At 35.8% G+C, this 14,531-nt stretch overlaps 2 protein-coding genes across 2 annotated transcripts; one reads left to right on the forward strand and one right to left on the reverse strand.

Moving 5' to 3' along the window:
* Positions 1 to 5,104: 5,104 nt before the first annotated feature.
* On the forward strand, positions 5,105 to 12,055 carry LOC145558329 (pheophorbide a oxygenase, chloroplastic-like). Its single transcript, XM_081619541.1, has 7 exons — positions 5,105 to 5,818; positions 6,010 to 6,245; positions 6,502 to 6,628; positions 7,495 to 7,631; positions 8,131 to 8,290; positions 9,231 to 9,509; positions 11,701 to 12,055. Exons 1-7 carry the CDS (start codon positions 5,387 to 5,389, stop codon positions 11,953 to 11,955), a joined length of 1,626 nt encoding a protein of 541 aa, XP_081475667.1. The 5' UTR covers positions 5,105 to 5,386; the 3' UTR covers positions 11,956 to 12,055.
* Positions 12,056 to 12,228: 173 nt separating this feature from the next.
* Positions 12,229 to 14,193, reverse strand: LOC145557381 (uncharacterized). Its single transcript, XM_081618562.1, has one exon. The coding sequence runs from the start codon at positions 14,191 to 14,193 to the stop codon at positions 12,229 to 12,231; it is 1,965 nt and encodes a 654-aa protein (XP_081474688.1).
* Positions 14,194 to 14,531: the final 338 nt, after the last annotated feature.

Here is a 14,531-nt window from a genome sequence, read left to right on the forward strand (position 1 = left end):
ATATAATTTCCTCGAAAATGCTATTTGATTCTAATTAAAACTATGAAAAGTCAAAAGTCAATTTATCAATGCTAATTGAATTAGGAATGAAAAGAACCTTCTAGAAGATTCTAGAAGACTAAAACCATTCCTAATTACATTAGGAATGATAAATCATATTAGGCTCTCCCCTAGATCATTGGGCCGCATATAAGGCTCAAACCGGGCCCAGTTTAGTAAATTTGCCATAATTCCCTTAATATTCATCGGAATTAGGCTTATAATATATCGTTGGAAAGCTCTTTGCAAGCCCCATCCAACTACACTACTATTGGACCCATATCATGGACCAACCAAACTGGATTGGCTGTTTTCTTAAAATAAGTTTTCAAAAACAGAGAGAAGAGAAAAGAAATTTAACTATCCGCAACACTAGACTTTCCACACTTTCACTTCATTCGATTACGATTCGACGTGAAAGGTACTCATCACTGGGTTTGGTTTTGGGAAGACACAAATAGGTGTCTACAGTAGTACTATTATTTTTCCTACAGTTGTCGAATGTCATTGTGCATGCTTCAATAGCTTCACAAAGTTGCACCAAATTTAAGTTTGTACCAGTCCATTAGAAATGTAAGATGAAATACTAGGAAAAAAAATAAAAGGATAAAATTTTTCTTTTGCCTTTGACCTAGGTGGAATTACTTTAAAATGTAATTTAAATGCACTAGTAGAAAAATACAAAAAGGCAACCCCCAAAAGGCACCGGTTCAGGCCAAACCGGTGCCAAATACCTGCCTAAAAATGGGCGGAATTTCAGACCAAGAGAAATGGCACCGGTTCAACTCAAACCGGTGCCAAAAATACAAAGGGCACCGGTTTGAACCGGTGCCACTAAACCGGTTCACCTACATAATAATAAAAAAAAAACCCGCCCCATATATAACCCTAATCCCTCACTCCCTCAGCCGCTCCTCCTTCTCTTTCTCTCTCCTCCTCCTTCTCCTTCTCTCTCCTCCTTCTATCTCTCTTCTCTGTTAGAGATTTCATGCATAATAATTCTAGGTACATGCATGTGGTTTTTTGAGGTTTTTTTTTTTCTTTATTTTGAGATTTCTGGGTTTAGCTATTTGAGTTTTGGGTTTAATTGGATTTTTATGGGTTTAATTAATCGATTTAAATCGATTTTTGGATTTTAATTCTATTGATCTGGGTTTCATTAATCGATTTAAATATTTTTTCAGATTTTATTTCGATTTTTCTTGGGTTAATTTTCGATTAAAATAATCGTTTTTTGGGCTAATTAATCGAGTTCTGGGTTAATTTTCATGCATGCGTTTTGGGGTTGTTTTCTAGGTTTTGTTTTTAGATTTTGATTTTTTTTTTCGACTTCAATTTTTTTTTTTCTGTGTTTTTTCGATTTCAAGTTTTTCTGGGTTTGAATTTTTTTTCAATTTTTGGGATTATTATTTGGTTTTCGATTTCAATTTTTTCTGGGTATTTTTTCGTTTATTTTTTTTTTCAGGGTAATTTTCGATTTTAATTTTTTTTGATTTTTATTTCTTAATTTTCTGGGTTTTAATTTTCTTCGATTTTCTGGGTTTTAATTTAATGTTTTCTTCATTTTCTTGATTTTCTCGATTTTCTGGGTTTTAATTTTTTTTTCAATTTTCTGGATTTTATGGGTAATCTTCGATTTCAATTTTTTTTTGTTTTTGTTTTTATTTTAATTGATTTATGGGTTTTTTAATTGTTCGATTTTGTTTTTATTTTATGATTTCTGGGTTTTTTTCATTTTTTTCTGGGATTTTGTTTTGATTTTTTCGATTTTGTTTTGATTTTTTGATTTCTGGCTTTTTTTTCGATTTTGTTTTTAATTTAATCGATTTTAATTCGATTTTTTTTTCTGGGTTTTTTTTATTTTTTTTGCAGCTTGTTCATTTTAATCAATTTATTTTTGATGTTTTAATTGGCGCAGGTATACATAATCCAAGAATCAAGAATCAAGAATAAAGAATATGGGGATTTTTAGATTGTGATGTTGTAATATTTTTTTTTATTTATATTGTAGTTTTTTTTTTATTTATATGTTGTAAATTTTTTTGATTTATAAGTAATTTTTTTTTATTGATCTATGTTGTAAAATTTTATTGATTATATATTAAACAGAATCGTTTATATTGATTGTGATGTTTGATTTATATTTTGTGTTTTTATTTAATTTAGTTTATTTAATTTTTAAGCAAAAAAAAACAAAAAAAAATGATTTTTGGGGGTTTTTTGGCACCGGTTCTTTTAAAAAAATTTTAGTGGGCCTTTTTAGCACCGGTTAACCGGTGCCTATTCCACCATATGGCACCGGTTTTGAACCGGTGCCAAAAACTTGGTTTTTGGCACCCCTCACATAGGCAGCGGTTCAAACCGGTGCCTTAGACCGGGTTTGAACCGCTGCCAAATGCCTTTTTTCACCTAGTGATGTTCTTTTCCTCTCCTCTGCAAAGAAAATCTGTTTATCCAATCTCAAAATATGCAGGGATCATTTTCAGACAATGAAATTTTATCCGATGAGTGCTTATTTAAACATTTGACAGATTAAAGTGCCCGGATTTTCGTGGCTCTAAGAGCAACTTTAATAGTTGTAGCTAGGACTAGCTTGTAATTTCAATAATTCCCTAACTACTAGCTCGACCATTGGAGCTAGAAAACTCAATTAGTTTGGCTAAGCAAATTTGTTTGGAAATTGAACTTTCCAAAATAAAATGCTCATTGCATTAATTAAGTTCTTTCCACGTATTTTCTATCCAACTACAACTAAGCTTAATAGCTAGCCATTAGAGTAAAAAGTAGCTAAAATTATAATTAGCTTACAAGCTTATGTGGCATGACAAACTAATTGTCAAATTAGCTTGTCATTGGAGTTGCTCTAAGTGTAATTACAGAATTTGACAAAGGACTTCACTAGAAATTAATTGATTTCATTTAGTAGTTTATTCAGTTCCTAAAATTAAGAATTCCTTAGGAAAATTCTTGAAATCTATATTTCTATGATAATCTACATTTAATGTTATACTTGAGATTGAATGAGACGATATAAAATACTACGAAATTGATGATGTTGAAAATACATATGAATTTGAATTGAAACTATGGTGAATTTGAAATTTACATACCAAATCAAGTTTGAGAGCAACTAAGTCTTCGCCGCCGACGCTGATGCTGCTTGCTGGTGGCAGTTCTAAGTTTTTGAGGATCGGAAAAATAGAAAAAACAAAAACGACCTCCAAATTGAAAATAGGAAATTAAACTGGGTTATTGGTTATTTGCGCCTGGGTTTTATGCTTTTAATAATGGGCTTGTGAGGTATTTTTTCTCATTTGAATGATTATTGTTTACCTTTAATAATTAAATCTAATATACTTGAATCAATACTTGTCTAGTTGTCTATATCACAATTCGATTTTTCCGTAAAATTACTGTTTAAACACACATTACACCCTTGGCATTTGATATAGTACCACTCCCTCAAGATATCGTAGCATTAAAGTCCACTTCTTTTGATTTGAGTAGGATAAAGGATAATTTGTGTATCGAAGTTAGTTATAAGCCTGAGCTAAGCCAAATGCGAATTCTTTGGGAGCTTAAAAGCTATGGAGTGTGGGGATCATGGAAGAAGATTGTTGAGTTATGTGTTAAACAAGATAGTTTTGAAATTAGAGATATACATGACTTGGATTGTTTTGCTTCCAGTGTTTACAAGTAGAGTTATGAATTTATGATGTATATGTTGCAGTCTGCTGGTTGGTTTATCTAGCAAAGCAATGATGGGAGACAACAATATATTCCACTGTATAAACTTCATTGTGCCCGCCTCGTATGCTCACATGTTAAAACTCTTATTTCTTAGCTAGAGTAATTACTGATCCGCTAGAATAAGTACTTTCTTTTGAATTTGTTCATTAAGAAGAATTTTGTTGATAGAGTTGCATCGTTCAACTATATTTATGTTATCTATATTGTGTAGCATCCCCTTTGTTAATCTATTATTCCTACTTAATTTATAATTCTCTTGTACTTGTATAATGCATTTTTAAATTTGCTTGTTAATATATTCTCAATTGTCCACGAGGTTGTGGATGCTATGGCTAACACTGGGTTAATCTACGATGTACTCAGTAATCCAGTATCATTGCAACTTTAAGGCTAACTTAAGAAAAAAAAAAGACTGGGATAGTTAGATGTAGGGCATGTTCTCTTCAGCTTGTTCTGATTGACTGAACTGAACTGAATATTTTATGAGAGAAGGAAATTAAGAACTGAATTGAATTGAAAATAAGCTGAAGAGAACAGACCCTTAAAGAAGTTGCATAGTGAAGTGGTACCTGGTTAACATGAAGGTTGTTAGTAAGAGTGATGCTCTAAATGCGGTTTAGGCAACTAAGCATCAAGAGCTATATACTTTGTATGAAAACACATGCCAATAATGACACATGTCATCTTTTGACGTGTTCTTAAAGATTGTATGTTTTTTTTTTTTTTTTTTTAATTATGTAATAGAAGCTGCTACAAGAATGAAATGCGAATATCAAATCAACAAATGATATTATTAGTTGTTGGTTTTAAAAAAAATGATACTATTAATTGTTATTTCCTTGAATAATTTATGATTAGAATTTCAATCAATTAATACTCTATGGATATTTCAATAATACTTGCTAAGAAGTAAGAACGACACATGTTGATTATTCTTATTGTGACTTTTTCATGTCATTTTTGTTGCTTTTCAACATTCAATTGGTATTAATATAACATACGAAAGTAAAAAAAAAAAATATAGCATTAAATTTAAAATTAGTTATTGAAAATTACCATGCATGACACAGAACTTAACCTAATGTAAAATTAAAACAATGCTCGAATCAAATTATTTTCAACTATTCCTCTTAATACTTCTCGTATGGAGAAATTAAACAAATAATAAAAGACGAAGGAGTTAGGGAAATTGATTTTGCCACACCATTTATTGATTTTGGCACGCCCCTTTATTAAAAACTGTGTTTTACAATCAATTAAGGGTGCAAAATCATTTCCCGGAGCACAGTTACACAACTTTCAAATACCAAATCAAACTAGTGTCCGAAAACACCAGTTTTTCAGTCCCACCACCTGCAATCAAATGCCCACAACTGGAAATTTGACAAAACAAATGAAAAACATGTGGTTGTAATCCTCCATTGTCGTCTTCTCGAATTCCCTGCTCCTTTGGAACTTCTTCACGACTGTTCTTTCTTTCTCATACTTGCACGCAAACTCCTCTCTCTCTCTTTCTCCATAATTCTCAACTCAATCTCCATTTTCATTAAATCTTACACAAACTTCATCTTCCATTACAGCTAAAACAACCCCAACAATGGCGTTTTCTCTCTCTACCACAACACCCACTCCAACTCCAACTTCTCTCACTAAATTCTCACCTCTTCCCTTTCTCTCTCCTCACCATCGTAAAACCCAGATCATTTCTTCTTCTAGAAGGTTCTCGAATTTTCCAGTATTACGTGTTACTGCTCCTTCAATCAGCTCTCCTGAAGAAAAGCAAGGAGAAGAAGAAGTGCCCATTGATTCAAACGACATCGTTTCACCTGGAACTGAAGAAACAGAGCAATCCTCGAAATTTACATGGCGAGATCATTGGTACCCTGTCTCTCTTATTGAAGATCTCGATTCTCGTGTTCCTACCCCTTTTCAGCTACTTGGACGCGACATCGTTTTGTGGTTTGATAAGTTGAACAATCAATGGGTTGCTTTCGATGACAAATGCCCACATCGTCTTGCTCCTCTATCTGTAAGAATTTCGACAATTTTTGATGAAATTCATGTTTTTTTGTTTGATTTAATGAAGTGGGTGTCTTGTTGTTTTGATTGATTTGTTGATTTGATGAATTGGGTCCTTTTGAATTCCTCAATTTGGTTGATTTTGGTGGAATGGATTTGATATTTATATATTATGTTGTGATGATTTGGATGATTTGTTAGGAAGGGAGGATAGATGAAAATGGAGATTTGCAATGCTCGTATCATGGTTGGTCTTTTAATGGGTGTGGGTCGTGTACTCGGATCCCCCAAGCCCGATCGGAGGGACCGGAAGCTCGGGCCGTGAAGTCACCTAGAGCCTGTGCCACAAGGTTTCCAACTATGGTGTCTCAAGGCTTGCTCTTTGTTTGGCCTGATGAGAATGGATGGGAGAGAGCTAGTGTAACTCAACCTCCTAGGTAACTTATCCTTAATTCTTAGAAATGTGAATTAGTTTGTAATTAAATAATGATTATGCTTTGGCAGTTTGGCTTTCATGTATTTTATATTGAATATATAGTTAATTAGCACTTGGTAGTTAGGTGTAAGATAATTGTTTATTACGGAGTAGCTAGTTATTATATTCATTTTTATTTAATGTTTGTGGTGTGTTATAAGTAGGACATTGTTTGGAATATTAATTGCTGATTGGGGGTTGTGTTGTTTATTGGCTAGGTTGCCAGATGACTTTGATAAGCCTGAATTTGCCACAGTATCGATCCAACGTGATTTGTTTTACGGCTATGATACTTTGATGGAGAATGTCTCGGATCCCTCTCACATAGACTTTGCTCATCACAAGGTCTACTTCAATCTTGGACCATTGCATTTGTAGTTTACCTTAATATGTATGTCAGTATGTGTGATTTGGTTTAGACTAAGGTTCCTGCTTCAGGGTGCACCTAGTTTAGAAGTTTTGGTTGCCATTTGATCAAAGCAATTTGCCACTAAGCTTCTTCTCTTCAGGCTAATTTGATTTCGAACTAAATTGAGATTCCAAAGATAAAATGTCAAAAGTACATTTTGAAATCTTTAAAATTCATTAGTTTAAAAATTATCTCAATAAAACTCGAGCTTCTAAATTTTATGAAGTGACAATAAGTATTCTTCTTTTACATTAGCCCTGCCAAGTGTTAAATTACCAATATCACTCACTAGGACTTAAAGACATGCCCTAACAGTTTCCGATTCAAGTCATTTATTAAAGCCTCAAAGCCTAAAAAAAGGCATATGGATTTTTTTTTTTTTTTTTTGGTAGCTGGCCATTTGAATGCTGACATGCTAATTGGGTGACTAGTGTAAACACTAAACACTCATCTTATGCAAGTACTGCAACACCTATCATAACCCAGTGAATCCCTTCTTTGAAATGAAACTCTATGGCAGCTTTTATCAGTTGGATTCAATATAACTTTAAAAGTGCTTCCACTTACTGCATACCTTCCATAACTTATTCACTCAATCCTCATATAATAGCATGGCGTGCTGGAAGTTGATTTATCTTTTGCTTTGATTATTGGAGACTATGTAAGATGTGTTATATTCATAGGCAACATAGGCAATGGAGTTTCTGTGCATAAGGAACCTCATTTTAAAGATTTTTCTTAAGAGCTGAATACTCTTTGCTGTAGCTGACTCCATCCCTAAATGCTTTTTTCACAAATCCAGGTTACAGGAAGGAGGGACAGGGCCAAGCCTTTGCCATTCAAGGTTGAATCCAGTGGTCCTTGGGGCTTTGCTGGAGCCAATGATGACAACCCAAAAATAAGTGCTGAATTTATTGCACCTTGTTACTATATGAATAAGTAAGTCGGAGATTGTCTGTTGTGTTTTAAGCTATTATGCATAATAGTTGGGGTTTGTTGTATTAGAATTGGTTTGACCAATTTTGTTATTGCACTTCAATCTTGGATGCATTACAGTCATAATGAAGGAATTGTCAGTTTGCCTTGTCTAGAGTCTGGCAGAAAACCCTTTTCTAATGTTTGAGTGGGTAGTTTCTGTTATTTTGGTTCTGTTTTCATTACAAATTTATGGGATGTTTTAGTGTCTTGTATCATGCTTCAAAAAGGGCTTTATTCAATTACCTCCTCCTAAAGAATGATAATTTTTGTTGGACTATAAGATGATGGAGAAGGAAGATTTATGTCGATGACTACACGGAATAATCAAATTTGGTTCATGTAGCCTACCCCACTTATGGGAGTAAGGCTTTGATTGATAAATTGATTGATATAAGAATTAAGATGATTGAATGAACTAGTTGTTTCCACAAATGTGATGATTTTCTTTTTCTTGGCTCAGGATAGAGATAGATGCAAAGCTTCCTATTGTAGGTGACCAGAAGTGGACAATATGGATATGTTCCTTTAACATACCAATGGCACCTGGCAAGACACGTTCAATTGTTTGCAGTGCTCGTAACTTTTTCCAGTTGACAGTGCCGGGTCCTTCTTGGTGGCAGGTGAGAGCTTGAAATTCGCACTGTTGAAAAGATGATGCCATCCTCTGTCATATACCTGAAAACATGCAAATTTTGTGTGTTTCTTTTCTTATTCTACGAGATAAATTAATTGTCTGAACTTCTTTCCCTCTGTTGCTGCGATATTTAGACACATGCTATAACGGTTTGTTTGGATAACAAAGTAGAAGAAAAATGGAGGGGAGGGGAGGGAAAAAGAAGGAAGGGGAAGGAATGGAAGGGGAGGGAGAAGGTAAGGTCAAAATTTCCCTCCAAATCTTCCCAACATTGGAAGGATTTGTTTTATTAAGATGGAGGGGAAATGGATCCTTCCATTTCCCTCCATTTTCCCTTCCTTTCCCTCGTACCCCAAAGAAGGGAGGATGAATCCCTTCTTTTCCCTTCTCTTCCTTCCCTCCAATTCTATCAATCCAAAAAATTTGTAAATGATTCAGGGTAGAGAAGGAAGGGTGAAGACATAATATATGCTAATTTGGAAGTACATATTGTCTCAGGATATTCTTTTAATAATAATTAGCATATCTTTTCACCTTTCCCTTCTGTACAAAATAATCATTAAGGTTTCTGTTTCTTTTTCTCTTTTTTCTTAATCTACTAACTGCTATAACAAGCTTTTTAATACGTATGAGTCCTTTCAAAAAAAAAAAAAGCATATGAGTGATAAACTATCTGCAAGAATCTTAAGCACCATCTTCGTGAAGGACTGAGCTCAAGGAACATCATTTGCGCTTTATAATACTTCTGTTATTTGCTGTTGCTTCTGATTGTTTCAGGTGTATGAGTCCTTCAAAAAAAAAGCATGAGTGATAAACTATCTGCAAGAATCTTAAGCACTATCTTCGTGAAGGACTGAGCTCAAGGAACATCATTTGCGCTTTATAATACTTCTGTTCTTATTTGTTGCTGCTTCTGATTTTTTCAGGTGGTTCCAAGATGGCATGAACATTGGACTTCAAACAAAGTGTATGATGGAGATATGATTGTGCTTCAGGGTCAAGAAAAATATTTTCATTCTAAAACAACAGATGATTCTGAAGATATTAATGCACAATACACAAAAATTACTTTCACACCAACACAATCAGATCGGTTTGTTTTGGCGTTTCGTAACTGGCTGAGACGGCATGGTGATGGGCAACCTGAATGGTTTGGTGATGTAAAGCAACAGCCTTTACCGTCAACAGTTTTGTCCAAACGTCAGGTAAGCATTGTGCTCTGTGATACTAAGCAAGGGGATGCTTTTGACTCTTGTGAGATGCTCACTTTCTTGTTTCTTCTCTCCACTCCAGACATGCATGCAAATAGCCAAATAGTAAAAATGACGAATCAATTATAAAATAGAAACTTGTAAAACTTATGATTATTGTCCGTGCAATTATTATCCTGGGTATTTGCACTTGGGGGGATTTGTGCTCTCTGACTAGTGTTGGGCTAACTGTCAGATAATATAAAACTCCTTGATTAGAGTGATTTCCATTGATCAATATTTATAGGGTTACAATGAGAAACCTAATCATATTAGGTAACACAAGATATGTATAGATATCAATGATAAATCTTATACAAAATATATCTTAAACCTAAGGTGAGAATATTCTATGGATATTCTCTATCACACCCCCGCAGTCGGAGCGGGAGAAAATCGGATGCTCAGACTGGATCTGAATCACGCATCGAGCGGTAAGGATAGTATGGTAACCCATGATCAAAAGGGAAGTAGTAGACATGTGCCGGTGATGACGATGAGAAGCAACAACAACGACCTACATAGAGTAGAGATAAGCACTGCGAGGCCGGAGGAGAAGGAGAAGAGCTGCACATAGACTTGGGCTAAGTTGCAGATCCAGAGAAGAAGAAGCTAAGGGATCAAACCATCATCGGGAAGAAGACACAACACTACTACGTGAAATCACATTTGAAGAAAAACAAATAAAATTGCGCAAGAAAAAGATTAAATTCCACCGTTTGAAATTAATCAATTCTCAAAAGAGAAACCTAGGTAGCAAGAATCAATACTCCACAAAGATTCCAAGTGCTGCAACAATAAGAAGAGCCAACTTGATAGCAAAAGAGATGTGCAAAAGTTGACCTTATTCTGGTATACCACCACCAAAACAAAATCTATGTGATTATGTGTAGAAAAACCAATGGGGCAATGTAAGAATCATTGTTGGTCATGAGGAGGTGGAAATAGAGTGCGGCACATGGAGTAGGTTGGCAGATATGGTTCCTGCCAGTAGTGGGAGGCGGTAGTGTATGCAATTGCCACCAATGATGGAGGCGGCTTTCGCGGTTGCTACTATTGGTGGGAGGCGCAAGGCTACATAAAGATTTTTTTTTTTTTTTTTAAAAAAAAAACTTTGAGAAAAGAAAAAAAAAATCTATATGTGTGTGGTTGCGGAAGCATAAAAAATTTGTGTATATCCCGCCGGTGGGTTTAATTTTCTAACCCACCGGCAAGGTGAGAATTTTTGTATATGATCCCAAGATCTCACCTAAGTTGTGATACCATGTCAGATAATATAAAACTCCTTGATTAGAGTGATTTCCATTGATCAATATTTATAGGGTTACAATGAGAAACCTAATCATATTAGGTAACACAAGATATGTATAGATATCAAAGATAATCTTATACAAAATATATCCTAAACCTAAGGTGAGAATATTCTATGGATATTCTCTATCGCTAACAATTAGTAATCGCACTGCCTGTGTGCAACTCTTGCTAATATCCTGGGGGAGGGCGGTTCCCGTGTCTCAGATGTTCAGAACCTTTCACTGGTTTCCCCTGCACTTGCAAAATGTCAATTTCTGTATATTCTAATTAATAGTTATATGGAACTCATTTCCTACAGATGTAATAGCCACATCCATATACTATTAAAAAATGTTTGGACTAAGTTGTCACTTCCTAAAAATGTAATGGTTAATGAATACTTAATAAGTAAATGATTGGGAGAGGAATATAGGGTATATCTGTTACATCATGTCTAAACTTTGATTGTGAAATCTTCAAACAATGTGCTAACTAGTTCTGGATTGATGGAATTATGTGGTGGTCTTATTGAATGAACCCACTTACCATTTGGCCCATTGATCAAGTTTGTGTGTTACATGTGCCTTCAGTAAGCACTGAGATAAGTTTGCTGACAACTTATATGCCTTCTTTGTTGTTTATAGATTTTTGGTCCAGACTATATCTAGGTTACTAGTGTTCACCGTACGCATATTCTATATATTTGCGCACTGCAGTACCTCCCTAATCACAGGACAATTCCATAATCTAGCCTTTTATAATTCATAATGTTTCTTGTAGTAGTTGGTGTGCCTAAAAGAATCGATTATGCCAAATAAAACATCTTATACTGTGTAATATCTATTGTATGCAGATGCTGGATAGATTTGAGCAGCACACCCTGAAGTGTTCGTCATGTAAAGGAGCCTACGAGGGTTTTCAGATGTGGCAGAAATTACTGATAGGTGCAACAGTCATTTTTGCTGCTACAGCCGGCATTCCATCAGCATTGCATTTACGGTTAATTTTAAGCGGGCTTTCGATTGTTAGTGCTGCAGTTGCTTATGTATTGTATGACCTTCAGAAGAACTTTGTGTTTGTTGATTATGTACACGCTGACATTGAATAGTACTGTGAAACCAGGAGAGAGTCACATATGTGTATAGCCAAAAAGTCACAGTTAGGTTTATCAAACTATTCTTTGACATAGTTTACAGTATGTCAGATAATTTTGCCATTGTCAGACTGTTAAATTTGCTTGAGAGGTAGGAGTCTCAAAATTTTGTGCTGAATTTCATTGGAACTAAACAATATTACGAAACAAACAAATATCATAAAAATAAACATAACAAAACAATAAATAAACATTGGATTTCATTAATCAAAAGTTCACACGCAAAGTTCATACAGCTAATTTGTGCCACAAGTTAATTCTATGCTCATATAGGTGCTCCCATCCAACAACACTTGACTCACGAAAACGAAACCAGAAGTCCGCAATAGGGGGAATAGGATGGTCACTTTCAAGCTTCAAATGAATAAAATGTGAGCCACCTACGATAGCAATCACGAACTCTGATTTGGGTGCAGTTGCTGTGCCAGGGGCCTGTAATGGCAACACTGTGCAGCATGGGTAGACGTCGTTTCGAGTAAACCCGATCCCATAAAAAATCACTGCTGTGTTGAAAAACGTAGCAATAGGAAACAAATCCTGAATGACTTCCATCCAGTGAATTTCCTCACACGACTCGCTGTTCCATCTAATGCGCCAGAGTTCATAATCCAACCCACACGGCTTACAGTAAATCTTGCTATACAACCCGGAATAAGCTGCAATCTCATTGGCAATTGTTTGTCGAATTAGTCTCCAGTTATCTTGATCACCCATAAAGAAGTCGGCCACGCAACGAAAACCACAATTTCCATCACTAGTAACATCTTTCCACCCAACTAAGTAAGGCAAAATGATTCCCGGAAGCAAGTGGACATATCTACAATCATTGATGCTGATATAATTAGTATGTACCTTACCAAGAATGGATTGTGCTACGTATTCGACTGTAGACTCAGGCATGTCAACACATGTATTGATGTTAAGACTCTTCCAAAACGGATGAATTTGGTCTAAGTAGTACTTTGTCTTTGTAACAATCAAAGTATGTATCCGACAAGCACATGGTATCCCATGGGTAACCCGGAGTGAACAACCACAACGTTGATGCACCTCTCCGTTCAACTCCCTCATCCTCACCGTCTCAGCATCCAAAATGGATAAACAATGGCTGGAAACCTTTCCATTAAGGTGTTGTAACGGCACATGGTGTTTGTATTTTGAAATCATTCCCAATTCTGATTTGCAAACATACAACCTAAAACGAATTCCTGAGATTTGAGCAGTAATCTGCTTATGTACATGAGCCCATATCGTATCCAAATCTCCAGTAGCCGAGTCAAGAAAGTACTTTAACGGCGAATGTTGGCTCTCAACCCTACAATTATTGACGTAACCAAAGTGCAGTACTCGGTCTGTCCAACACTTGACGAATTTCTCTTTATGCACTAGCCAAGTGCCCTCAATGTAATCAATCACCTCCGGCCATCCTCCCCATATAGCCTTCAATCTCTGGAGGGCTTGCTCATACTCCGCTTCGGATGCAGCATCCATGACATGTTTCCATCTCTCATTTGTAAAAAGTAAACCCATTGACATGTTTTTGAATAATGCAGTCACGTAAGCCTCCACTTCCTTGTTAATATGCCATCGACAAAACAAATGTGTTGTGTTGGGAAACACACTCCTTAGCGCCGCACATAAGCCAACCTCACCGTCGCTTAGAAATACTGATGGCTCTCTTTCGTTACCAATCAACACCCTCAATTTCTCCAACACCCATCGATAGCTCTCTTCGGTCTCTGATAGCATAAACACATAACCAACAAGAAAGTTTCGATTTGTTGGTGTAACCCCAACAATCTCAAAAAATAGCATGTCATATTCATTGGTCTTGTACTTAGAATCCATACCAATCACGTAAGGATATGTGCGTAACAACTTCATTACGTCCGGGTGTGCCATGAATGCTTGCATTATAACATTATCAGCATCAGACATAACCCAGGTAACGTATTTGCTCTCTCTAGCCAAATGAAGGACCTGCTGAACAAACTCTCTCCCCTCATATCGCTCCATTCTGATGTCACTACTATGGTTGTATACGTGTTTGATGTTCGGATGATCATTGGGATATTTTTCCATTCTGATGTTACTCCTGTAGTTGTACACGTGCCTGATGTTTGGATGATCATTGGGATGTTTTTCCTTAAGAGTTGCCATGATCCTACGAGGCGGCACATGTGCATTCGTCATATCACGCACCACCTGTTTCGCACCTGAACTGAGACCACTGTTTTGACGATAACCCTCCGGATACACAACGAAAGGATGATTGTGTGTGCCAGTAATATCATTTTTACAAAAGATCTTCCAACCATTTGTGATTTTCTCATACTCAACCTTTATGTAAAAGGGGCAACTATTTGCCTTGCTTTTCGTATTCTTACGTATCGCGCTCTCCAAATTTCTTTCCTTCCTCTTCTTCCCACGATCACAAGCCAAATATCAAATTGGACGACCATCATGGGAGATTTTGTAAGATGATTTCGTGAATAGAAATCCAATTGATCGTGCAATTCCATTCGCCCATT

This window comes from Chenopodium album, chromosome 9 (assembly GCF_948465745.1).
Source record: "Chenopodium album chromosome 9, dcCheAlbu1.1, whole genome shotgun sequence".
In the NCBI taxonomy this organism is placed as follows: domain Eukaryota; kingdom Viridiplantae; phylum Streptophyta; class Magnoliopsida; order Caryophyllales; family Amaranthaceae; genus Chenopodium; species Chenopodium album.